Below are 24,925 nucleotides of genomic sequence, written 5' to 3'. Positions count from 1 at the left end.
CCTTCTCCGGAGTCTGCGCGCACCCCTCCCCATTTCAGTGTGTGTGTGTGTGTGTGTTGTGAATGACTCCCCCTCTTCTCCAGCCCTGCGATTCCCTCCCTCCCGCTCTTCGCCCCTCCTTCTGGGCAAGGGGCGTGGCGTGCGGAGGCTCCGCCCCCTCCATCCCCGGGACCAGCCTGTGCATCGCAGCCGCGGGGCAGAGGCCGCCCGGGGCGCAGCGATGGTGGGGCGGCTGAGTTTGCCGGAGGCGCCGGAGCTGCCGGATTCCAAGCGTCGAGCCGAGCGGGCGCTGGACAGTCCCGACTCCGGCTTGCCTCCCAGCCCCAGCCCGGCCAGCTGGCTCGCTCAGGGACTGCCCGAGCCGGACAGCGGCGCCAGCAAGCCGCCAGCTAAGGTGAGCGGATCGGACGGACGGGAAGAATTTTGCGCGCGATCCAGAGGTTTGCGCGCGATCCAGACGGGGCTTTGGGGAGGGGGGACTTTTTGTAACCTCAGAAGCCGATCGATACCTCCCCCACCCCGCCAGCAAAGCTTGGCAAGCGGATCCGATCTGTTTATTTTATTTATTTATTTATTTTGTCCAATACACAATACATATTGAAGAGGATAGACATGAAGTACAGTATTATATATAAAGAAAAGATATAAAAGTAGAGGAGAATATATATGAAAGGAAGAAAAGCTATATGATATATGAGATAAGGAGAGACAATTGGACAGGGGACGAAAGGCAGGCTAGTGCACTTATGTACGCCCCTCACTGACCTCTTAGGAACCTGGAGAGGTCAATCGTGGAGAGTCTAAGGGAGAAATGTTGGGGGTTAGGGGTTGACACTACTGAGTCCGGTAATGAGTTCACGCTTCAACAACTCGATGGCTAAATTCATATTTTTTACAGTCAAGCTTGGAGCGATTAATATTAAGTTTGAATCTGTTGCGTGCTCTTGTGTTGTTGCGGTTGAAGCTGAAGTAGTCATTGACAGGCAGGATGTTGCAGCATATGATCTTGTGGGCAATACTTAGATCGTGTTTTAGGCGTCGTAGTTCTAAGCTTCCTAGACCTAGGATTGATAGTCTGCTTTCGTAGGGCATTCTGTTTCGAGTGGAGGAATGGAGGGCTCTTCTGGTGAAGTATCTTTGGACATTTTCTAGGGTGTTGATGTCCGAGATGTGGTAGGGGTTCCAGACAGATGAGCTGTATTCAAGGATGGGTCTGGCAAAAGTTTTGTAGGCTCTTGTGAGTAGTGTGAGATTGCCAGAGCAGAAGCTGTGTAGGATTAGGTTAACAACTCTAGAAGCCTTTGGTGGGGATCAAGCTTGGATCGCAGCAAGAAAGCGGGTGACAGACAGGCGGCTTGGAAGAAGGACTTTTTTTTCTGGGGGGGGGATGTCAAGGGAGGATTGAATTCCACCCCCACCCCCCACCGCTCCCGTACTCTGATGGGGAAGATGTGAATCCCACCCTCCCATCTTAATCCAAATTAAGCGTGGAAGAGGGTTTGGGGGGGGGGTACGACTCTCCCTCCGGATTGTTTTTTTTGGGGGGGGGAAATGAAGGTGGAGCAAAATAGGTTTAATCGATCAGAGCTGGAAGGGACTTCGGAGGTCCTCTAGTCCAGTGTTTCGCAACCTTGGCAACTTGAAGAGATCTGGACTTCAACTCCCAGAATTCCCCAGGCAGCGAATGCTGGCTGGGGAATTCTGGGAGTTGAAGTCCAGATCTCTTCAAGTTGCCAAGGTTGCGAAACACTGCTCTAGTGCAACCCCTAGTTCAAGCAATAGCAATAGCATTTATCTCCAGGGACTGCCTTCTGCTGCACGAATCCCAGCGACCCGTTAGGTCCCACAGAGTTGGCCTTCTCCGGGCAATGTCGTTTGGTGGGACCCAGGAGAAGAGCCTTCTCTGTGGCGGCCCCGACCCTCTGGAACCAGCTCCCCCCAGATATCAGAGTTGCCCCACCCTCCTTGCCTTTCGCAAGCTCCTTAAAACCCACCTCTGTCGTCAAGCATGGGGGAATTGAAATTTTTCTTCCCCCTAGGCTTATAGAATTTATCCATGGTATGCTTGTATGTATGAGTGGTTCTTTAAATTGGGGTTGTTTAGATTGTTTTTAATATTAGATTTGTTTACATTGTCTTTTTATATTGTTGTTAGCCGCCCCGAGTCTTCGGAGAGGGGCGGCATACTAATCTAATAAATAATAAAATAATAATAATAATTTAGGCTGCTTCACAGTGCTTTACCCCCTTCCCTAAGCAATTTACAGAGAGTCAACATATTGACCCCCAACAATCTGGGTCCTCATTTTTCCGACCTCGGAAGGATGGAAGGCTGAGTCAAGCAGGAGACTTCAGGCAAATGGTTGTCCAGTCTCTTCTTTTTTTAAAAAAAACTTCCAGTGTTGGAGCACTCACAACTTCTGGTGGCAAGTAGTTCCATTGATTAATTGTTCTCACTGTCAGGAAATTTCTCCTTAGTTTTAAGTTGCTTCTATCCGTTGCTTCTTGTTCTACCTTCAGGTGCTTTGGAGAATAGCCTGACTCCCTCTTCTTTGTGGCAACCCCTGAGATATTGGAAGGCTGCTCTCATATCTCCCCTGGTCCTTCTTTTCATTAAACTAGACATACTCAGTTCCTGCAACCGTTCTTCATAGGTTTCAGTCCCCTAATCCTCTTTCTTGCTCTTCTCTGCACTCTTTCTAGAAATTGGACTTGGAAGAACCTCCCTTTCACCTCATTGTAGTCTGGTTTTTTTCACTGATTTCATCTTTCTTCCATTTCATACCTCTTTTCATGTTTTGTACTTTGGCTTTAAAGGTGGTGTTCTTTGGAGTTGCTTGACTGAGAGATAGGTGCACAAGTTTAGATAGGTAGGTAGGTAGGTAGGTAGGTAGATAGATAGATAGATAGATAGATAGATAGATTAGATAGATAGATAGATAGATTAGATAGATAGATAGATAGATAGATAGATAGATAGATAGATAGATAGATAGATAGATTAGATAGATAGATAGATAGATAGATATTTATTTTATTTATTTATTTATTTATTTATTCAATTTTTATGCCGCCCTTCTCCTTAGACTCAGGGCGGCTTACAACATGTTAGCAATAGCACTTTTTAACAGAGCCAGCCTATTGCCCGCACAATCCGGGTCCTCATTTTACCCACCTCGGAAGGATGGAAGGCTGAGTCAACCTTGAGCCGGTGATGAGATTTGAACCATTGACCTTCAGATCTATAGTCAGCTTCAGTGGCCTGCAGTAGATAGATAGATGGATGGATGGATGGATGGATGGATGGATGGAGGGAGGGAGGGAGAGAGGGAGAGAGGGAGAGAGAGATAGAACTAGAGAGATTATTTATCTATCTATCACTCCATTTCTAGAAAGAAATAAAAATGATAGACAGAAAGACAGATGATAGATAGATATAGATGATAAGATAGATACCAGTAATCTAATATCTGATAGATAGATAGATAAATAGATAGATGTAGATATTTATTCATCTGTCTATCATTTTTATTTCTTTCTATCTTTCTTTCTAATCTATTTTATCTATCTATATCTATTTATCTATCTATCACTCCATTTCTATAATCTCTCTAGTTCTATCTATCTATCTATCTATCTATCTATCTATCTATCTATCTATCTCTATCTATCTGTCTATCCATCCATGCATCCATCTATCTATCTATTCTATAGGGCTTTTTTTTAGGGATGCCAAGTGGTATTTAATGACCAAGTGCCCAGAAAGCTGGAATCAAGTCTAACAGATAACAATTGTGGGTCTCAGATACGTGACTTACGACCACTTTTCATGCTTCCGACTGCTGCAGCATCCCCATGGTGAGAGCCACGGAGGATGGACTTTGTAAGCCTTGAAGCATTGTTCTTGTAATACTGTTGCACCGGTTAAGTAACATTTTCTTGCACTTTAATACAAGAAAAACCCGGTTAATTAGCCAGTTGCTCACGGATTACAAAGTCCATCCAGAATGCGAAAGGAATTGGCGGCTTATAAATGTAATACATTAAATCAGAGATCTTCAAACTTGGCAAGTTTAAGACTTGTGGACTTCAACTCCCAGAATTCTCCAGCCAGCTATGTGGGCTGAAGAATTCTGGGAGTTGAAGTCCACAAGTCTTAAACTTGCCATGTTTGAAGACCTCTGCATTAAATCCTCTGTGGCTCTCATCCTCCATGACAACCTGATCAATAATAATAATAATAATAATAATAATAATAATAATAATAATAATAATAATAATAGTAATATGTCACTACAAACCAGCATAGAGATCTCATTTGTTGTGTTGTACTGACATAATAATAATAATAATAATAGTAATAGTAATAATAATCATAGTAATAATTTATTAGATTTGTATGCCACTCCTCTCCGAAGACTTGGGGCGGCTCACAACATACCGTAACAGCAATAAAATATAAATACAAATTTAATGTTAAAAACTTTAGAAAACTAATTTTAAAAAATACATTGTTATAAAAACCTGAAGTCAGCCTGTTGTCATCCTCAATGACAACCTGATCAAAATTCAGGTGCTTGGCAACTGACTCGTATTTATGGCGGTTGCGGTGTTCTGGGGGGGGGGGTGTCACATGATCTGCTTTTGCGACCAGCTGACAAAGCAAATCCCTCGGGGAAGCCAGATTCACTTAAACGTCCGTGTTACGGACTGCAGTGATTCGCTTAACGACGTGGCGAGAAAAGTCGTAAAACAGGGCCGAACCCGCTTTGCGAATGTCTTATTTAGTGGCAGAAATTTTGGGGTCCAAAATTTGCAGCCGTTAAGATGAGACCTGTCTGTATCCCAACCTGCATTTTGGGGGCATAAAAATCCAAAAGTTTTCATTTGATTTCAAATTCAAAATGACAAAAATGCAAACTCAAGTTTAGAAACTCAGAATTTTCATTTATACTGATAGTAAAGATCTTAAAAACCTGTAATTGGATCAACAGATTAAGTTGACACTATTTACGACATCTGATAAATTTGTAGATATGAAATTACCTCTTCTTTTCTCTCTTCCTCTTTCTCTTCTATTTTTCCCCTTCTTTCTCTTTCTTCTTCCTTTTTCTTTCCCTCTCTCTCTCTTTCCCTTTAGTTTTCTCCCCCTTTTATATATATATGGGTGTGCTTTGACTTATAATTGTATATTGAGCTGCGTCAAGTCTTCGGAGAAGGGCAGCATACAAGTATAATTAATAATAATAATAATAATAATAATAATAATAATAATAATAATAACAACAATACTCAAAGTTCATATACATTTGTACCAATATTTGCATAGTCCTTTTGCTTTATGTATCCCCTCCCCTATTTATCTTCAATAAAATCATATTTTCATTAATAATAATAACAATAATAATAACGATGATAATAATAATAATAATAATAATAATAATAATAATAATAATAGAATCCAAAAGTGGTTGGGGGTTTTTTTCTTTGCAAAAATCAAGCCAGTACAGCCTTCCCAAACTCTCTTCTGGGGATTTTTAGGAGGGGGGGCAGGTGGCCCTGCAGTCTCAAGCCCCCAGTTTTGTCCCTTAAGCCTCTTGCCTCCCTTTCTCCCCCCACCGGGCCCCCCACCCATGAAATCCAGGAAATAGATGCCTGTGCAATCTCACAGCTGCAAACAACATTTGTTCGGCAACTGCTATGTCGACAACATCCGTAACCGGATTTCGGGTTTTTTGTGTGTGTGGGGGGGGTGTTGTTGTTGCAGGAGATGGGGGGTGTTGCAACCACAACTGTAGATCAGCTGGAGGTGGGGGGGGGGTGAGAGGAACCCTAGACGAAATTCAGTTGTACCGTAGCCACTTGCTCTCCCCTTTTTTGGTTAATACACTTTGGATTACGACGAGAGAGTGGAAAACTCTGCGAGTTTCCGATTTCATGGCGGGAGGGGGGGTTGTGAAGGCACCCATGAGCAGAGAGAGCCATGGATTGTGGCTAAATGGTCGCACACACGGGAGCTACAGCTTAGTCGGAGAGCTGGGTAGTAGTGGGGAAGGCATCAGGCTGGAAATTGGGAGTCTGTGAGTTCTAGTCCTGCCATAGGTGTGAAAGCAGGCCAATCACTAGGAGGCTGTGAGTTCTAGAAACATAGCAACGTAGAAGATTGACGGCAGAAAAAGACCTTATGGTCCATCTAGTCTGCCTTTATACTATTTCCTGTATTTTATCTAAGGATGGATCTACGATGTATTTATTTATTTATTTATTTATTTATTTATTTATTTATTTATTTATTCCAATTCACAATGAGAATTTTGTGTGTGTGTGTGTGTGTGTGTGTATGTATGTGTGTATACATATATATATATATTTTTTCTTATGTCGGATCACCCTGGTATATTTTTAAAAATTCCAGCTATAAACATTTAACATATATATATATATATATATATATATATATATATATATATATATATATATGTCACATGTTTAAGCTGAATTTGAAAATTAAGGGAGACTAGGATAGATCTATTTCGGCCTTATTTTGGCCTCATCAGCTAGCCATACCCACTGGGACTTGAACCTGCAACCTTTGCCTTGTAACGTCGCCAGAAATTTCCAAATCCTACACGGGAAGAAACCCAAATATACCAAGACCATCATATATATATTATATATATACACATAGTAAAATACATGATGAAGGTTATAGAGGAGATGCTCATAGTAAAATATATCTATGAAAGAATAGAAAAAAACATATACAGTAGTAATAGAACATATCAATGAAAGAATAGAAGAAGAGATATAGGAATAGAAGAAAGGTATAGGAGATATAGGAAAGCAATAGGACAGGGGACAGAAGGCACTCTAGTGCACTTGTACTCGCCCCTTAATGTTTATCCCAGGCATGTTTAAATTTAATGACTGTGGATTTACCAACGACGTCTGCTGGAAGTTTGTTCCAAGCATCTACTACTCTTTCAGTCAAATAATATTTTCTCACGTTGCTTCTGATCTTTCCCCCAACTAACCTCAGATTGTGTCCCCTTGTTCTTGTGTTCACTTTCCTGTTAAAAACACTTCCCTCCTGGACCTTATTTAACCCTTTAACATATTTAAATGTTTTGATCCTGTCCCCCCTTTTCCTTCTGTCCTCCAGACTATACAGATTGAGTTCATTAAGTCTTTCCTGATACGTTTTATGCTTAAGACCTTCCACCATTCTTGTAGCCCGTTCAATTTGATCCATATCTTTTTGTAGGTGTTTGTCTTCCTCCTCCACAGAGCCCCGTCCACCCTTCTAGCACTGATGATGTTGCATAGTTGGGTCATGAAACCTCTACAAGAAAACCACCCAGCTCAGAGAGCATCAAGGATCCCACCGTTTTACTCTTTATCCTTAAAACTGTTGTTTAGCATCACCTTTTTTTAAAAATAGCAGAATTGCAAAACGAATGGCAGATAAACTGGATTTTTAATGCTGTTTTATATACATGATACCAGTAAGAGAGAAACATTAAGACAGGGGAAGGAAGGCACACTGGTGCATTTATGCACGCTCCTTACTGACCTCTTAGGAATCAGGAGAGGTTTGTTGATGATACTACAGAGCCCAGTAGAGAGGTCCTTGCATCAACTACTTGGTTACTAAAGTTGTATTTCCTCCAGTTGAGTTTAAAGCATTTTACTTTGTATCTGTTGTGTGCTCGTGTGTTGTGGTTGAAGCTGAAGTAGTGGTTGACAGGAAGGATGTACTAAGAGAAACATCTTTCAGCTGTGGCGAGGGGGGCGTTTGCCCAGGTCCGCCTGGTGCACCAGTTGTGGCCCTATCTGGACCGGGAGTCACTGCTCACAGTCACTCGTGCCCTCATAACCTCGAGGTTCGACTACTGTAACGCTCTCTACATGGGGTTAACTTTGAAAAGTGTTCGGAAACTTCAGATCGTGCAGAATGCAGCTGCGAGAGCAATCATGGGCTTCCCTAAATATGCCCATGTTACACCAATACTCTGCAGTCTGCATTGGTTGCCAATCCGTTTCCGATCACAATTCAAAGTGTTGGTTATGACCTATAAAGCCCTTCATGGCATTGGACCAGAATACTTTCGGTCCAATTTCGCTGCACAAATCCCAGCGACCGGTTAGGTCCCACAGTCGGCCTCTCCAGGTCCCGTCAAAGAAACAATGCCGTTTGGCGGGGCCCAGGGGAAGAGCCTTCTCTGTGGTGGTTCCGGCCCTCTGGAACCAACTCCCCCCCAGAGATTAGAATTGCCCCCACCCTCCTCGCCTTTGTTAAGCTCCTTAAAACCCACCTCTGCCGTCAGGCATGGGGGAACTGAGATATTCTTTCCCCCTAGGCCTCTACAATTTATGCATGGTATGTTTGTTTGTATGTATGTTTGGTTTTACAATTAGGGTTTTTTAGTTGTTTTAGTATTGGATTTACATGCTGTTTTTTACTACAGTACCGTTGTTAGCTACCCCGAGACTACGGAGAGGGGCGGCATACAAATCCAATAAATGAATGAATGAATGAATGAATGAATGAATGAATAAATAAATAAATAAATGAATGAATAAATAAATATAATAAATATAATAAATATAATAAATATAATAAAATAAAATGTGGTAGCAGATGATTTGATGGGCTATGCTTAGGTCGTGTTTAAGGCGACGTAGTTCTAAGCTTTCTAAACCTAGGATTATAAATTCTAGACTGCAAAGGGGTAGAATCAAGATCACGTTAAGTATTAATACCACTTGGAATCCTTCATTTAATTTTGGTCACCCACAATGCAAAAAGGATGCTGAGACTCTAGAAAAAGTTCAGAGAAGAGCGACAAAATTTGATTAGTGGACTGGAGGCTAAAACATACGAAGAATGGTTGCAGGAACTGGGCATGGCTAGTTTAATTAAAACAAGGACCAGGGGAGACATGATAGCAGCCTTCCAACATCTCAGGGGTTGCCACACAGAAGAGGGAGTCAACCTATTCTCCAAAGCACCTGAGGTAGAACAAGAAGCAATGGGTGGAAACTAAACAAGGAGAGAAGCAAGTTAGAACTAAGGAGAAATCTCCTGACAGTCAGAATGGTTGATGAATGGAACAGCTTCCCACCAGAAGTTGTGAATGCCCCAACACTGGAAGTTTTTAAGCAGATGTTGGATAACCATCTGTTTGAAGTAGTGTAGGGGGTTGGACTAGAAGACCTCCAAGGTCCCTTCCAACTCTGTTGCTGTTGCTGTTGCTGTTGCTGTTGCTGTTGCTGTTGTGATGGTGATGATGATGTCTAGTTGTGTAGGGTATTCTGTTGCAATTGGAGGAGTGGAGGGCTTTTCTAGTAAAGTATCTCTGGATGTTTTTTAGAGTGTTTACGTCTGAAATGTGCTGTGGGTTCCAGATAGATGAACTGTATTCAAGGATTGGCCTGGTAAAAGTTTTGTATGCTCTGATTAGTAATCTGAGATTACTGGAGCAGAAGCTACGTAGGATTAGGTTCACAACTCTTGAAGCCTTTTTGGCAAATTTTGGCACTGTTTTTGATGCCGACTTTCAGCCCCCACCCTGCTCCTGGCATCGGTTTCTCCTGGCATTGGTGGAGAAACAGGAATTGCAGTCAGGCGGTAGGGAAAGCAAGTAGGATGCTTGGCTGCATAGCTAGAGGTATAACAAGCAGGAAGAGGGAGATTATGATCCCTCTATATAGAGCGCTGGTGAGACCACATTTGGAATACTGTGTTCAGTTCTGGAGACCTCACCTACAAAAAGATATTGATAAAATTGAACGGGTCCAAAGACGGGCTACAAGAATGATGGGAGGTCTTAAGCATAAAACGTATCAGGAAAGACTTGATGAACTCAATCTGTATAGTCTGGAGGACAGAAGGAAAAGGGGGGACATGATCGAAACATTTAAATATGTTAACGGGTTAAATAAGGTCCAGGAGGGAAGTGTTTTTAATAGGAAAGTGAACACAAGAACAAGGGGACACAATCTGAAGTTAGTTGGGGGAAAGATCAAAAGCAACGTGAGGAAATATTATTTTACTGAAAGAGTAGTAGATGCTTGGAATAAACTTCCAGCAGACGTGGTTGGTAAATCCACAGTCACTGAATTTAAACATGCCTGGGATAAACATATATCCATCCTAAGATAAAATACAGAAAATAGTATAAGGGCAGACTAGATGGATCATGAGGTCTTTTTCTGCCGTCAGTCTTCTATGTTTCTATGTTTCTATCACACAATACTAGGACAAGGGGCCCTCCCTAAAGCTCATAGGTAAGAAAGTGAGGACAAATAAAGGGAAATATTTCTTCACCCAGAGGGTCCTTGGTTGATGGGATTCCCTTCCAGAAGAGGTCGTGACAGCTGTCAGCCTGGAGAGCTTCAAGGCAGGATTAGACAGATTCAGGGATGTCAAATGTATCATAGGGGGTGATTGAAAGGGATGTCCAAGTGCCGCCTGTATGTTGGTTGGGGCAGGCAGGGTTCCCTTGGGTCCCATTTGTTGGGGGTCAAGGGAAAGGGAGGGTCTTGCCTTCTCTTTCTGCTCAAGATCCCCATGGACAATTGGAGGGCCACTATGGGACACAGAATGCTGGACTCGATGGGCTTTGGCCCAATTCAGCATGGCTCTTCTTAGGTTCTGATGTTCTTATGGCACGGGTGGGATGCGGCTGCTTCTGGCCCCAGCTCAATGCAGGAACTTAAAATGGTTCCTACGCAGCTTGAAGCCTGGATCGAATTAAGGGCAGGGAGTGGTCAGCAACTGGTTCCAGCCTTCTCTCGTGCCAAGACAGTAGCCGTTTCTATTCCCTGTTGGAGGGAGCCAGACAGCTCAGTCCAACGTTGCGGAGTTCATAATAATTCATGCGCGGCTTCGATCATGTGACTTTAGGGATGCTACGATGGCCCTCAGGGTAAAAAAGGAGTGATTGGAAGTCAGGGTTTTGTGTTTTTTTCCCCTATGGCCTTGTAAATTTGAACGCTTGGTAAATAAATGGTTCTAAGTCAAAGGATGATCTTTAAAGCACGCGGGCTGGGGGATTCTGGGAGTGGAAGTCTTCCCCTCTTAAAGCCAGGTGGGGGGATTCTAGGAGTGGAAGTCCACCCCTGTTAAACATAGAAACATAAAAACATAGAAGACTGACGGCAGAAAAAGACCTCATGGTCAATCTAGTCTGCCCTTATACTATTTCCTGTATTTTATCTTACAATGGATATATATTTATCCCAGGCATGTTTAAATTCAGTTCCTGTGGATTTACCAACCACGTCTGCTGGAAGTTTGTTCGAAGGATCTACTACTCTTTCAGTGAAATAATATTTTCTCACATTGCTTTTGATCTTTCCCCCAACTAACTTCAGATTGTGTCCCCTTGTTCTTGTGTTCACTTTCCTATTAAAAACACTTCCCTCCTGGACCTTATTTAGCCTTGAACATATTTAAATGTTTCGATCATGTCCCCCCTTTTCCTTTTGTCCTCCAGACTATACAGATTGAGTTCATGAAGTCTTTCCTGATACGTTTTATGCTTAAGACCTTCCACCATTCCGTCTTTGGACCCGTTCAATTTTGTCAATATCTTTTTATAGGTGAGGTCTCCAGAACTGAACACAGTATTCCAAATGTGGTCTTACCAGCGCTCTATATAAGGGGATCACAATCTCCCTCTTCCTGCTTGTTATACCTCTAGTTATGCAGCCAGGCATCCTACTTGCTTTTCCTACCGCCAGACCGCACTGCTCACCCATTTTGAGACTGTCAGAAATGACGACCCCTAAATCCTTTTCTTCTGAAGTTTTTGCTAACACAGAACTGCCAATGCAATACTCAGATTGAGGATTCCTTTTCCCCAAGTGCATTATTTTACATTTGGAAACATTAAACTGCAGTTTCCATTGCTTTGACCATTTATCTAGTAAAGCTAAATCATTTACCATATTACAGACCCCTCCAGGAATATCAACCCTATTGCACACTTTAGAGTCATCGGCAAATAGGCAAACCTTCCCTACCAAACCTTCCTCTATGTTAAAGCATGCAGCTTGGGAATTCTGGGAGTGGAAGTCTCCTCCTCTTAAAGCATGTTGGCTGGGGGATTCTGGGAGTGGAAGTCCACCCCTCTTAAAGCAGGCCAGGTCAGGAATTCTGGGAGCGGAAGTCCACCCCTGTTAAAGCATGCAGCCTGGGAATTCTGGGAGTGGAAGTCTCCTCCTCTTACAGCATGCGTTGCTGGGGAATTCTGGGACTTGACGTTCACCTATCTCCAAGTTGCCAAGTTTGAGAAACCCTGGTTTAGCTGCCGCCAAAACCGTGGGAGAAATCTGGCCCAGCCCCACAGGAAATCTACAAAGCTGCACATCAAACGCAAGGCAGCGTCTCCAGCTGGGGTTTCCCCACAGGAATGTACATTATGCGTGCTGGGAAATACACACGGCCAGAGGAGGATGCAAAGTGATTTCATTCCTTCTTCCAGAAAGTGGATTAGTGGCAGCTGTTGAATTGCATGTGGAGCATTGCTGGTATGTCGTGACCTATGAGCTGCAAGTAAATATGCTGGCCATGCAGAAGACACCGAATAGCTCATCTCCCATCTCACCTTCAACCATTTCGCAGCTACTGGTTTAGATGCTTCAGAGGGCAGGTGGGCTAACTAAGCCCCTCCACTTTAACAGGGGAGGACTTCAACTCCCAGAATTCCCCAGCCAAGGTGGTTTAAGATTGGGTATAGAATTTTTTTTATTTTTTCTCCATCTCAAAAAAACATACATAAATGAAAACACAACTAACAATATATATATGAAATTTTCTTATCAGATGGACAATAGGAAGGGGCTTATGCACGCCCCTTACAGACCTCTTATAAAAGGGGAGAGGTCAACTGAGTTTTCCTTGCTCTTGTGTTAGACGTAACTTTGTTCTTTTGATTCTGTTTTTTTAAAGTATATTTTGTCCCTCAAAAACCTTCTTGTTTTGGGTGTTTTGCAGGAGATCTTGTCTTCGCCCAGCCCTCTGCGGCTCTGCCCACTCTCCTTTGGCGAAGGGGTGGCATTTGATCCGTTGCCACCCAAGGATGTAAGGTAGCTCATTTGTTTATATATATATGTATATATTTGGCTTTTGGGGGGGGAGGCAAGAGAAGCAGTAGCGAGGTTGAAAAGGAAGTGGATGAAGGACCGTTGAATGTGTGCATTTGTGGACCAACTCCCAGAATTCTCTAGCCAGCAAGCTTTAAGAGGGGTGGGCTTCCATTCCCAGAATTCTCCAGCCAGCAAGCTTTAAGAGGGGTGGGCTTCCATTCCCAGAATTCTCCAGCCAGCAAGCTTTAAGAGGGGTGGGCTTCCATTCCCAGAATTCTCCAGCCAGCAAGCTTTAAGAGGGGTGGGCTTCCATTCCCAGAATTCTCCAGCCAGCAAGCTTTAAGAGGGGTGGGCTTCCATTCCCAGAATTCCCCAGCCAGCAAGCTTTAAGAGGGGTGGGCTTCCATTCCCAGAATTCTCCAGCCAGCAAGCTTTAAGAGGGGTGGGCTTCCATTCCCAGAATTCCCCAGCCAGCAAGCTTTAAGAGGGGTGGGCTTCCATTCCCAGAATTCCCCAGCCAGCATGTTTTAAGATGGGTGGACTTCCATTCCTCGGAGTCCTCGGAGAGGGATGGCATACAAATCTAATAAATTATTAGATTTGTATGCCAATTATTATTATTATTATTATTATTATTATTATTATTATTATTATTATTATTATTATTATTATGTCAGTACAACACAGCAAATGAGATCACTATGCTGGATTTCGTATTTCATCACCAGTCGGGCGCTTCCCAAGCATCTAGAACTGCGTGATGTAGTGGCGAATTATGTTTGCCGATCCCAGTAAAGCGGCCTTTTGCAATTGACCGATGGAGATTTTGTCAATTCCGATAGTTTTCAAATGTCCGCTGAGATCCTTTGGCACTGCGCCCAGCGTGCCAAGTACCACTGGGACCACTTTCACGGGCTTATGCCAGAGTCATTGCAGCTCGATTTTTAGATCTTCATATTTCACTAATTTCTCTAGCTGCTTCTCCTCAATTCTGCTGTCTCCAGGGATTGCGATGTCGATGATCCACACTTTCTTTTTCTCCACGATCACAATGCCTGGTGTGTTATGCTTCAGAATTCGGTCAGTCTGAAGTCGGAAGTCCCACAGTAGTTTCGCTTGCTCATTTTCAACCACTTTTTAGGCTTATGATCCCACCAGTTCTTTGCCACTGGTAAATGTTAGTTCCAGCACAAGTTGTTGTTGTTGTTGTTGTTGTTGTTGTTGTTGTTGTTATTATTATTATTATTATTATTATTATTATTATTATTATTACTACTACCAGAATTCCCTAGCCAGCATGTTTTAAGATGGGTGGGCTTCAGCTCCCAGAATTATTCAGTCAACCCGATTTAAGATCACTGGACTTCAATACCCAGAATTCCCCAGCATCCTTTATAACCTGGGACTTCAAGTCCCACTGAGTCAGCTCAGCATCTTTTCTGAGGAATGCTGGGAATTGAAGTCCTCCATTCTTAAAGTTGCCCACTTCAACAGTGGAGTGAAATGGGAATGAGGTTCAGGTTACAGCTTCAAGTAGATAATAAAAACAGATTTCTTTGCTGGAAAAATAGAACAGCTGTGCGAGTTAAACTTCCCCTCTGAATTTTATTTTGGAGATGGGATTGATTTCAAAGTCTGTCTGCACAGAATTCCATATTAAGAAAAACCCTTCCATAATAGTCAGCTAAAGCAACAGAAAAATGCAATAAAAAGACACATAGAAACATAGAAGACTGACGGCAGAAAAAGACCTCCTGGTCCATCTAGTCTGCCCTTATACTATTTCCTGTATTTTATCTTACAATGGAGCGGTTCACAACAACAATACACAATACAAATCCAATGAGTAAAAACAGAACAGTTAAAAACCTTAATTTAAAAACAATCATACAACCCAAACAAACCATACATAAAACGGGATGGCCGAGGGGAATCAATTTCCCCATGCCTGGCGGCAGAGATGGGTTTTAAGGAGCTTGCGAAAGGCAAGGAGGGTGGGGGCAATCCTGATCTCTGTGGGAGGTTGATTCCAGAGGGTCGGGGCTGCCACAGACAAGGCTCTTCCCCTGGGTCCCGCCAGACGGCATTGTTTAGTTGACGGGACCCGGAGAAGGCCAACTCTGTGGGACCTAATCGGTCGCTGGGATTCGTGTGGCAGAAGGTGGTCCCGGAGATATTCTGGTCTGATGCAATGAAGGGCTTTATAGGTCATAACCAACACTTTGAATTGTGACCGGAAATTGATCGGCCACCAATGCAGACTGCGGAGTGTTGATGTGACATGGGCATATCAGGCATGGGGGAATTGAGATCCTCTTTTCCCCTAGGCCTTTACAATTCTATGCATGGTATGTATGTATGTATGTCTGGTTTTTATACTAATGGGTTTTTAATCGTTTTTAGTATTAGATTACTATTGTACACTGTTTTATTGTTGCTGTTAGCCGCTCCGAGTCTCCGGAGAGGGGCGGCATACAAATCCAATAAATAAATAAAATAAATATCTTGGAAAGCCCATGATTGCTCTCGCAGCTGCATTCTGCACGATCTGAAGTTTCCGAACACTTTTCAAAGGTAGCCCCATGTAGAGAGCGTTACAGTAGTCGAACCTCGAGGTGATGAGGGCATGAGTGACTGTGAGCAGTGACTCCCGGTCCATGTAGGGCCGCAACTGGTGCACCAGGCAAATTGAGGAGTTCCTGTATTTTTTTCCTCCCAAGGAAATGATGCTAACCTTCATTTGTTTTTTTCTTGCCCAGATACACCTCCTCGGTTAAGTACGACTCCGAAAAACACTTCATTAATAACGTTTACATGCCAGTCCGGCTTGGCGTGTCGTCTTGCAGCCAAACCATCGTCTGTGTTCCCGACAGCACGTGGCGCAGTTACAAAGCGGAGGTCCAGTTCCATCTTTGCAACCGACCCGGGAATTTCACGAGCACCACCATTGTGTACCCGAAGCACCCCAAGACTGTGTACACCACTACCCTGGATTACAACTGCAAAAAGTTCAACCGCAAATTCTTATCTAGCGTGGAGCTAGAATCGTCTGGAAAGGAGAACCACCAGGAAAGCTGTTGACTTCCAATTCTTTCTTCCTGAAACTCAAGTGGCTTCTGCACCACCAACTTTTTCATGCTCAGAAATTAAAAAATTAATGTTGGAGTCACCTGTTGGATATCTGCCCCACTGTGGATTCAACAGGCCACAGGAATGAGGGAAGGAGAGCATCCGTGGAGAGTTAGATTAGATTAGATTAGATTTATTGGATTTATATGCCGCCCCTCTCCGCAGACTCGGGGCGGCTCACAACAATGGCAAAAACAATACATAGCGACAAATCTAATATTTACCAATCTAATTACAGTTTTAGGTTAAAAAATTCATAAAAGCAATCCCAATATATATAAAAAACAAGCACACAAACAATCAAACACCAAAACAACAAGGGCAAGGGGGAGATGTTTCAATTCCCCCGTGCCTGGCGGCAGAGGTGGGTTTTAAGGAGTTTACGAAAGGCAAGGAGGGTGGGGGCAATCCTAATCTCAGGAGGGAGCTGGTTCCAGAGGGTCGGAGCCACCACAGAGAAGGCTCTTCCCCTGGGTCCTGCCAGACGACATTGTTTAGTCGACGGGACCCGAAGAAGGCCAACTCTGTGGGACCTAACCGGTCGCTGGGATTCGTGCGGCAGGAGGCAGTCCCGGAGATATTCTCGTCCGGTGCCATGAAGGGCTTTATAGGTCATAACCAACATTTTGAATTGTGACCGGAAACTGATCGGCAACCAATGCAGACTGCGGAGTGTTGGAGTAATATGGGCATACTTAGAGAAGCCCATAATTGCTCTCGCAGCTGCATTCTGCACGATCTGAAGTTGCTTTGCTTCCTGCTATTTGTTACAGGCTTAAAAAAAGCCTCTAATTTCTGATTGCACCAAAAATGAAATTTTAAAAAAATCAATTTTTTCTCCCTTCTTCCACGTTCTTACTTCTTGTCTTGTTGAGTTCAATGGGGGGGGGGGGGGGGGGGAAATCCAATAAAACTTAAACTTAAAAAAAAAATCTGAATGGTTGATTTGCAAGTGGCTGCACAGCTGCCCAGCCACCATTCCTACGAAAGGACCTGCGAAGTTAGCAGAAGCCCAAGGCAGGGCAAAATATGTTTCCTTGAATGGGAGAATAGACTGGGGAGGAGAGAGAGATGGCATTTTGGAAGAGAAAGCCCTGCTTTTATATAGATTTTCGAATGCGTCTCGAGTAACGCCAGAAATAAATCAGCTTTCACCCGCTATTGATGTGGTAGAATTGGAGGGAAGTCAAGAGCTACTTTGTGCAAAGAATCTCAAGTTTCATCCACAGTCACATTAAAAGTCAGTTCTCTTTCCAATATGCCCTTTTTTTTGCTTAAAATTTCCCCTACTTCATTTTTCCTGTTATGTATAAAAATAGCAATTCCCCCACCTCTTTTTTAAAAAAAACATTTCCCCCCCAAAAAAGACTTTTATTGGTGGTTCTGATGGGTTTTTTATACAGGGTGAAAAATCAGGATCTGTTTTTTTTCAGTGGGAACTTATCTTAATCAATTTAAAGTAACTGGAGTTTCCTCTTACTTAAAGTAAGGACTATGAGAGGCGGGGTGGCACAGCAGGTACTGCCGGCCACTGGAGCTGACTGTAGATCAGAAGGTCAGCGGTTCAAATCTCATCACCGGCTCAAGGTTGACTCAGCTTTCCATCCTTCCAAGGTGGGTAAAATGAGGACCCGGATTGTGGGGGCAATATGCTGGCTCTGTTAAAAAGTGCTATTGCTAACATGTTGTAAGCCGCCCTGAGTGTAAGGAGAAGGGCGGCATAAAAATAGAATGAATGAATGAATGAATGAATGAATGAATGAATGAATGAATGAATGAGGGATTGTGGAAAATCTATGGTTTTCCTGATTGGAGAATTCAAAAAGCAAAACTGTTTTTAATCTCATCTTTTTAAAGCCATTGCAATTTTAAAGCTGAATTCAGCACTTCCTTTGTTAAATTAAAACTATGTTTTTCAAACGTGGCTATTTTAAAAGGGGTGGACTTCACTTCTCAGAATTCCCCAGGAGTCGAAGTCCACCCATCTTAACATTCGCACCTTTGAAAAACATAGAGTTAAAGTATAATATATAGATTTTGCTGGAGTGGTTCCTAATTTTAGATTGATGTAGAATTTCTTTTTTTTAAAAATCTGTTATTCTATTCAGGATATTTGAAGAATTAAAGAAGGCCTCCAGGCAGTTGTTTGAAATTATATTTACATTAAAAAAAAGACCAATAAGATATAAATGTACTTTAACCAAGATAACTTATTTGGTATAAAATTACCTGTCTGTTCTCCCCCCCTGTGACTTTTGCTAGTTCTGTTTGTAATGATCAAATGAAAGCATTTTGTGGTGTAGATTTCCTGCCTAAGCAGGGGGTTGGACTAGAAGACCTCCAAGGTCCCTTCCAACTGTGTTATTCTAAATTTTGTTTCAGACAGGCCTTTTAATAATTAATTCCAACAATGAGACAATTAAATGCTACAACGTCACTTTTGGTAGGAAATTTTACTTATCATGTGATAAATAGACAAGGCAGAAGAGAGGGCAAGTAGGTAATTTTGTACAGTTGTGGGAATTGGCCATTAATTTTAAGAACGGGACAGCTGCAAATTATTTCCAAGGATAAAGCTTTTACATCTGAAGCTATTTTTTACAGTCTTGAGTGCAGATTAAATGTAATGTATGTTTTATTGTGTTCCAGCTGTTTTCCAGTGTGAAAGAAGTTGTGGTTTTAGGATCAATACAAAATGCAAGAGGGGAAAAAAATCAGCAAAAGGTTGAAAAGATATATTTACTTTTGTGTATTCAGGATCAATAATCCCTAATCACAAAATGAGAGAAAATTCAAAGGTTAAGAAACAAATGCAGTGTTCCCTCAATTTTCGCCGGGGATGCGTTCCGAGACCACCCGCGAAAGTCGAATTTCCGCGAAGTAGAGATGCGGAAGTAAATACACTATTTTGGGCTATGAACAGTATCACAAGTCTTCCCTTAACACTTTAAGCCCCTAAATTACAATTTCCCATTCCCTTAGCAACCATTTAGATTATTACTCACCATGTTTATTTATTAAAGTTTATTAAAAAAAATTTTTATTAAAGGTGGATGAAAATTTGGCGATGACATATGACGTCATCGGGTGGGAAAAACTGTGGTATAGGGGGAAAAAACCACAAAGTATTTTTTAATTAATATTTTTGAAAAACCGTGGTGTAGACTTTTCGCGAAGTTCGAACCCGCGAAAATCGAGGGAACACTGTATTTCCTTTTGTGTATTTAGGGTCAATAATCTCTAATCACAAAAAGGGAGAAAAATTTAGACAAGATTAAGAAACAAATATTTCCTTTTGCATTGGCAGTCACGTAACTAAGTTAAGGTTGGGTTAATCATGGTTTGCAAGAGAAGCCAAAGCCATTCTTATAGCATGCTGGACTGTAAACCATGGTTTAGGCATCTTTGGTGAATCCAGAAAATATTCCGTAAAAGTGAAAGTGAGACAGAGAAAATTAAAAACAAAGGCAGTCCAGCTCAAACAGATTTAATAGATGGAATATAAACAATCTAAAACTTTGAGTGGAACCCAATACTTTGCTTTGAGTGGAACCCAATAATTAGGGGGAAGATCAAAAGCAACATTAGAAAATATTATTTTACTGAAAGAGTAGTAGATCCTTGGAACAAACTTCCAGCAGAGGTGGTTGATAAATGCACAGTCACTGAATTTAAACATGCCTAGGATAAACATATATCCATCCTAAGATACGGGAAATAGTATAAGGGCAGACTAGATGGACCATGAGGTCTTTTTCTGCCGTCAGTCTTCTATGTTTCTAATTGAGAAAGTTTTTTGAAAGTGATAATAAGAACGGAAAAGTATTTTGTGATATTTGTGTTAGGTCGGATTCATGGGGAGGATTTTGTTGGAGAAAAGCTGTATTAATTTATGACAATATTTTTCAATTTTGGCAACCTTAAAATGAGTGGATTTCAACTCCCAGAATTCCCCAGCTAACTAAGGGAATTCCCGGAGTTGAAGTCTACCCTTAGTTAAAATTACTAATTTAGAAAAATGCTGATCTGTAGTGGCCAAAATAATAATAATAATAATAATCAGGAATTAGTGGGACCTGTTTTGACCCAAACTTTTTATTAAAAGCTTTGTGAGCCTTTTAACAAAATCATACTATTTAACAAAACTTGGAAAATCTCTACCCTTTAAGTCAAATTTATTAGGACTCTTGATTTTCAATCACGGGGAGGACTTAGAGCAAGTTGCTTGTTAGAACTGATTTAATTTTATTATTTTTTTTGCCAGATAGGAAACTTGAGAAGTATAGAAAGAAGGAAAGGGGGAAAGCACATTATAGGGAGATCAAATTCCTTTATGCAAACATGGCATTTGCCCTAAATAGTGTATGGCTGAAAGACAAATCCAGTTTTGGAAGTCCTGAGCCCAGGACAGGGTGCAAATAAATTATGAGATCTTAGCCATCACGTGCCGTTTCAACCTTGCCTAAGGAGGGAATAATAGAGTTATTCTTTGAAAAGTAAATGCTCCTGAAAGGAACATGTTAGGGAAACTGCCGTGGGCTGTTGTAACCCAGCCAAAACTTAAAAGTTGCTCCAGATTGCTGACACCAGCTATATTTCAAGCCAACTGCCTTGACTTTTTTTATTTTAAATCTGGCAGCAGAAAGGAATTCCTTAAATTTGCGAAAGGACCTGTTTGAGAGCCGCCAGCTATTGTCTCTTGCGGATTGGGGTTTAAACGAGGAATATTTTGGTAGGGCACGGTGTTCCTTGTAAGGAATATAACTCAAGGCATTCCAGCAAAAATTCTAAAAGCTTGTAAAACGATCCGAGGATGGAAATTTTTTTTTTAAAAAAAGCAGTTGGTTATGCTACTGAAAAGTTTTACAAGAGAACTCTGGTTATTTTCACTGTGCAAAAAAAAAATAAATGCAGCTTTCTGCTTTCTTTTTAAAGTTTAGAATAGAATCGTGTTGGAAGGGACCTTGGAGGTCTTCTAGTCCAGCTCCCGGTTTTAGTAGGGGATCCCTATGCCATCTCAGATCAGTGCTGTCTAGATTCTTCTTAAAAACCTCCATATATTTTAGACTCCAGACCTTTGATCATTTTAGCTGCTCTTCTCTGAATTTTTGGTAATTCTCGGTTTACGAACATTGTTTACCGTTCAAAGTTGTCACAGCCCTGCTTCCAACAAGCAAAGTCAATGGGTCAAGATAATAATAATAATAATAATAATAATAATAATAATAATAATAATAATCATAATTTATTGGATTTGTATGCCGCCCCTCTCCGTAGACTTAACAGCCGTCTGATTTACCTAAGAACTGATTTATTTAAGTTTAATGTTTCCAAATGTAAAATAATGCACTTGGGGAAAAGGAATCCTCAATCTGAGTATTGTATTGGCAGTTCTGTGTTAGCAAAAACTTCAGAAGAGAAGGATTTAGGGGAAGTGATTTCTGACAGTCTCAAAATGGGGTGAACAGTGTGGTCAGGCGGTAGGGAAAGCAAGTAGGATGCTTGGCTGCATAGCTAGAGGTATCACAAGCAGGAAGAGGGAGATTGTGATCCCGCTGTATAGAGCGCTGGTGAGACCACATTTGGAATACTGTGTTCAGTTCTGGAGACCTCACCTACAAAAAGAGATGGATCAAATTGAACGGGTCCAAAGACGGGCTACAAGAATGATGGAAGGTCTCAAGCATAAAACGTATCAGGAAAGACTTCATGGACTCCATCTGTATAGTCTGGAGGACAGAAGGGAAAGGGGGGGGACATGATCGAAACATTTACATACGTTTAAATACGGGAAGTGTTTTTAATAGGAAAGTGAACACCAGAACAAGGGGGCACAATCTGAGGTTAGTTGGGGGAAAGATGAGAAGCAATGTGAGAAAATATTATTTGACTGAAAGAGTAGTAGATGCTTGGAACAAACTTCCAGCAGACGTGGTTGATAAATCCACAGGAACTGAATTTAAACATGCCTGGGATAAACATAGATCCATCCTAAGATAAAATACAGGAAATAGTATAAGGGCAGACAAGATGGACCATGAGGTCTTTTTCTGCCGTCAGTCTTCTATGTTTCTATACAGTGATACCTCGTCTTACAAACCCCTTGTCATACAAACTGTTCGAGATACAAACCCGGGGTTTAAGATAAAATATAGGAAATAGTATAAGGGTAGACTAGATGGACCAGGAGGTCTTTTTCTTCTATGTTTCTGAACATTGTTTACAGTTCAAAGTTGCCATGGCCGTACTTCCAACAAACAAAGTCATTGGGGTAAAATGGGATTACAGTTATTTCCTTAACACCTGTGGCAAAAAAAAAAAAAGGTCGTAAAATCGGATGTGGCTTACTCAACAACCGAGTAGCAATGGAAATTCTTCGCAAACCAAGAACTGCCTACATATCCAACTGAAAACAGCCGTTAAGTCAAATTTTAAGAAATTGTGCTGATGGCAGGATTGGGTGGGAGTTTATTTTTAAAGAGACCCTTGTTTTAAAGTGGAATACTTTAGCAATGAAAAGGAGATGGGGTTGGTTTTGCTTTTTATGTTAAGAAATTCAAATTGTTGCATTCTTGGCTAACTTCTGCATTTTATTGGGCTGTTTCCCCATGTTAAAATTCTTTGCCTTGATACTGTATTTTGCCCTGCAAAATTACTTTTAAAAAAATAGGACCTTGGGGGTTTACCTGCCCAGTCAAACTTGGAAGCCGGGGATCATAAATTATCTGTAAGGGCCCTTCGGTTCTCCAAAGTTTTTTTTAAAAAACGCACAGCCTCTTGGTGTACATTTTGCATACACAAAGGCACACCTGGTGAGATTTTTCACAATCAGCATTTTTCCAGCTTGAAATACCCTGAAGACAGCATCAATTTTCATAGGATAAAGAGTAGATGGTTTTTGAAATACACCTTTCTTGCAATATTACTCTCCAGCTCTGGGATCTTTTAAGTTGTATTGCTCAAGAGTTCATTTATAAAAGCTTTGTATAAATCCTTGGTTGTTGTCTTTTTTTAACATAACTTGTGTCATTTTCAACATCAACGCTTTAAAATAACTCTGTATTTTTAAAGGCAGTTTCAAATGTGCAAATTTAAAGTTTGTCTGGCTGAAAGATCATTTGAAATTTTGAAATCCCGCTTTTCCGTGTCATAATAAATTATCTGAAGAAAATAGCCTGACCTGTGCTGTTGTATAATGGTGGAGGGTTAAATGGCTTAGCGAGTTTCTCAATTTTAAGATGCATGGACTTCAACTCCCAGAATCCCCCAGGCAGACGTGGTTTATAGATAGTTCTTGACGTAGCCATTTGTTTGGTGATCGTTCAAAGTTACAATGACATAGGGCTGATTTTCATCAAAATGTGGAAACTAAAATGTGGAAACAAGGAGAGAAGTAACTTACAACTTGTTCTGCCGGGCTCTCTGGTAGGAGCCTCCCGAAAATTCAAGGGTACAAATTTCAGACACACACACACGTTTGAAAATTCAAAACAATGTTCTTTATCCCAAAAGTCAAAATAAACTAAGCACTCTTTTTGTATTGCAAAGAGCACTCGTCCCAAAACAACTGGGTAGTCTGTACAATTAACCTTAAGCAGACATTAAGTACTTAGCTAGCAGCTGTGAAGAAACTTCACACCCCTTCTTCTTCCAACGGAGACACACACACACACACACACACACACACACACATACACACGTTGCTCTGCTTTGTTTTCAAAGGCGTGAAAAATCAACATGCGATCTGCTTTTGCAACCTTCTGACAGGCAAAGTCAATGGGGAAGCCGGATTCACTTAACGACCGTGTGGCTCACTTAACAACTGCAGGGATTTACTTAACAACTGGGGCAAGAGAGCTCATCAAACGGGGCAAAACTCTACACTGGTCTTGCTCAGCAACAGAAATTTTAGGCTCAGTTGTGGTCGTAAGTAGAGGATTACAGTGGTACCTCTACTTACGAACTTAATTTGTTCCGTGACCAGGATCTTAAGTGGAAAAGTTTGTAAGAAGAAGCAATTTTTCCCATAGGAATCAATGTAAAAACAAATAATGTGTGCGATTGGGGAAACCACAGGGAGGGTAGAGGCCCTGTTTCCTCCCAGGAGATTCCTAGAGAGGCCCCATGGAGGCTTCTCCCCGCCTTTTCCGGCCCTGTTTCCTCCCAGGAGATTCCTAGAGAGGCCCCACGGAGACTTCTCCCCGCCTTTTCCGGCCCTGTTTCCTCCCAGGAGATTTCTAGAGAGGCCCCATGGAGGCTTCTCCCCCGCCTTTTCCGGCCCTGTTTCCTCCCAGGAGATCGCTAGAGAGACCCCACGGAGGCTTCTCCCCACCTTTTCTGGTTACAGTTTTGGAGGCTCAGGTTTGTAAGTGGAAAATGGTTCTTGAGAAGAGGCAAAAAAAATCTTGAACACCCGGTTCTTATCTAGAAAAGTTCGTAAGTAGAGGCATTCGTAGGTAGAGGTACCACTGTACTTTATAGACATTCCAGGAAGTATTTGCATTTTGGGGGGGAAAATACGCAGCCAAACCCTTGGATCTTATCTCGCTCGCTATTTATCCAAATAAATGTATGTTTGTTCAGGTCCTGCCAACCTGTTTGCCATCCTGAGTCCACCTGTGAAGAATATCCCTTTTGTGTGAATTTCACACACTCCCCGTTCCTCCCCTTGTGTACAACCTATGCAAACACAGGCAGGTGC

General features: G+C 41.9%; 1 protein-coding gene across 1 annotated transcript; it reads left to right on the top strand.

Moving 5' to 3' along the window:
* The first annotated feature begins 220 nt into the window (after positions 1-220).
* On the top strand, positions 221-16,873 carry RFLNB (refilin B). Its single transcript, XM_070742725.1, has 3 exons — positions 221-394; positions 13,004-13,095; positions 15,855-16,873. The coding sequence occupies exons 1-3, from the start codon at positions 221-223 to the stop codon at positions 16,174-16,176; spliced, it is 588 nt and encodes a 195-aa protein (XP_070598826.1). The 3' UTR covers positions 16,177-16,873.
* The last annotated feature ends 8,052 nt before the right edge of the window (positions 16,874-24,925 follow it).

This window comes from Erythrolamprus reginae, chromosome 1, assembly GCF_031021105.1.
Source record: "Erythrolamprus reginae isolate rEryReg1 chromosome 1, rEryReg1.hap1, whole genome shotgun sequence".
Taxonomy (NCBI): domain Eukaryota; kingdom Metazoa; phylum Chordata; class Lepidosauria; order Squamata; family Dipsadidae; genus Erythrolamprus; species Erythrolamprus reginae.
Note: the sequence above shows the minus strand (reverse complement) of the source record. Positions and strands in the feature narration are given on the sequence as shown.

Bases quoted from the DNA above. Each gene is read 5' to 3' on its own strand.
- RFLNB (XM_070742725.1), top strand. From the start codon at position 221: ATGGTGGGGCGGCTGAGTTTGCCGGAGGCGCCGGAGCTGCCGGATTCC. The intron at 395-13,003 runs GTGAGCGGATCG...GGTGTTTTGCAG, and splicing joins CCAGCAAGCCGCCAGCTAAG to GAGATCTTGTCTTCGCCCAG. The intron at 13,096-15,854 runs GTAGCTCATTTG...TTTCTTGCCCAG, and splicing joins TTGCCACCCAAGGATGTAAG to ATACACCTCCTCGGTTAAGT.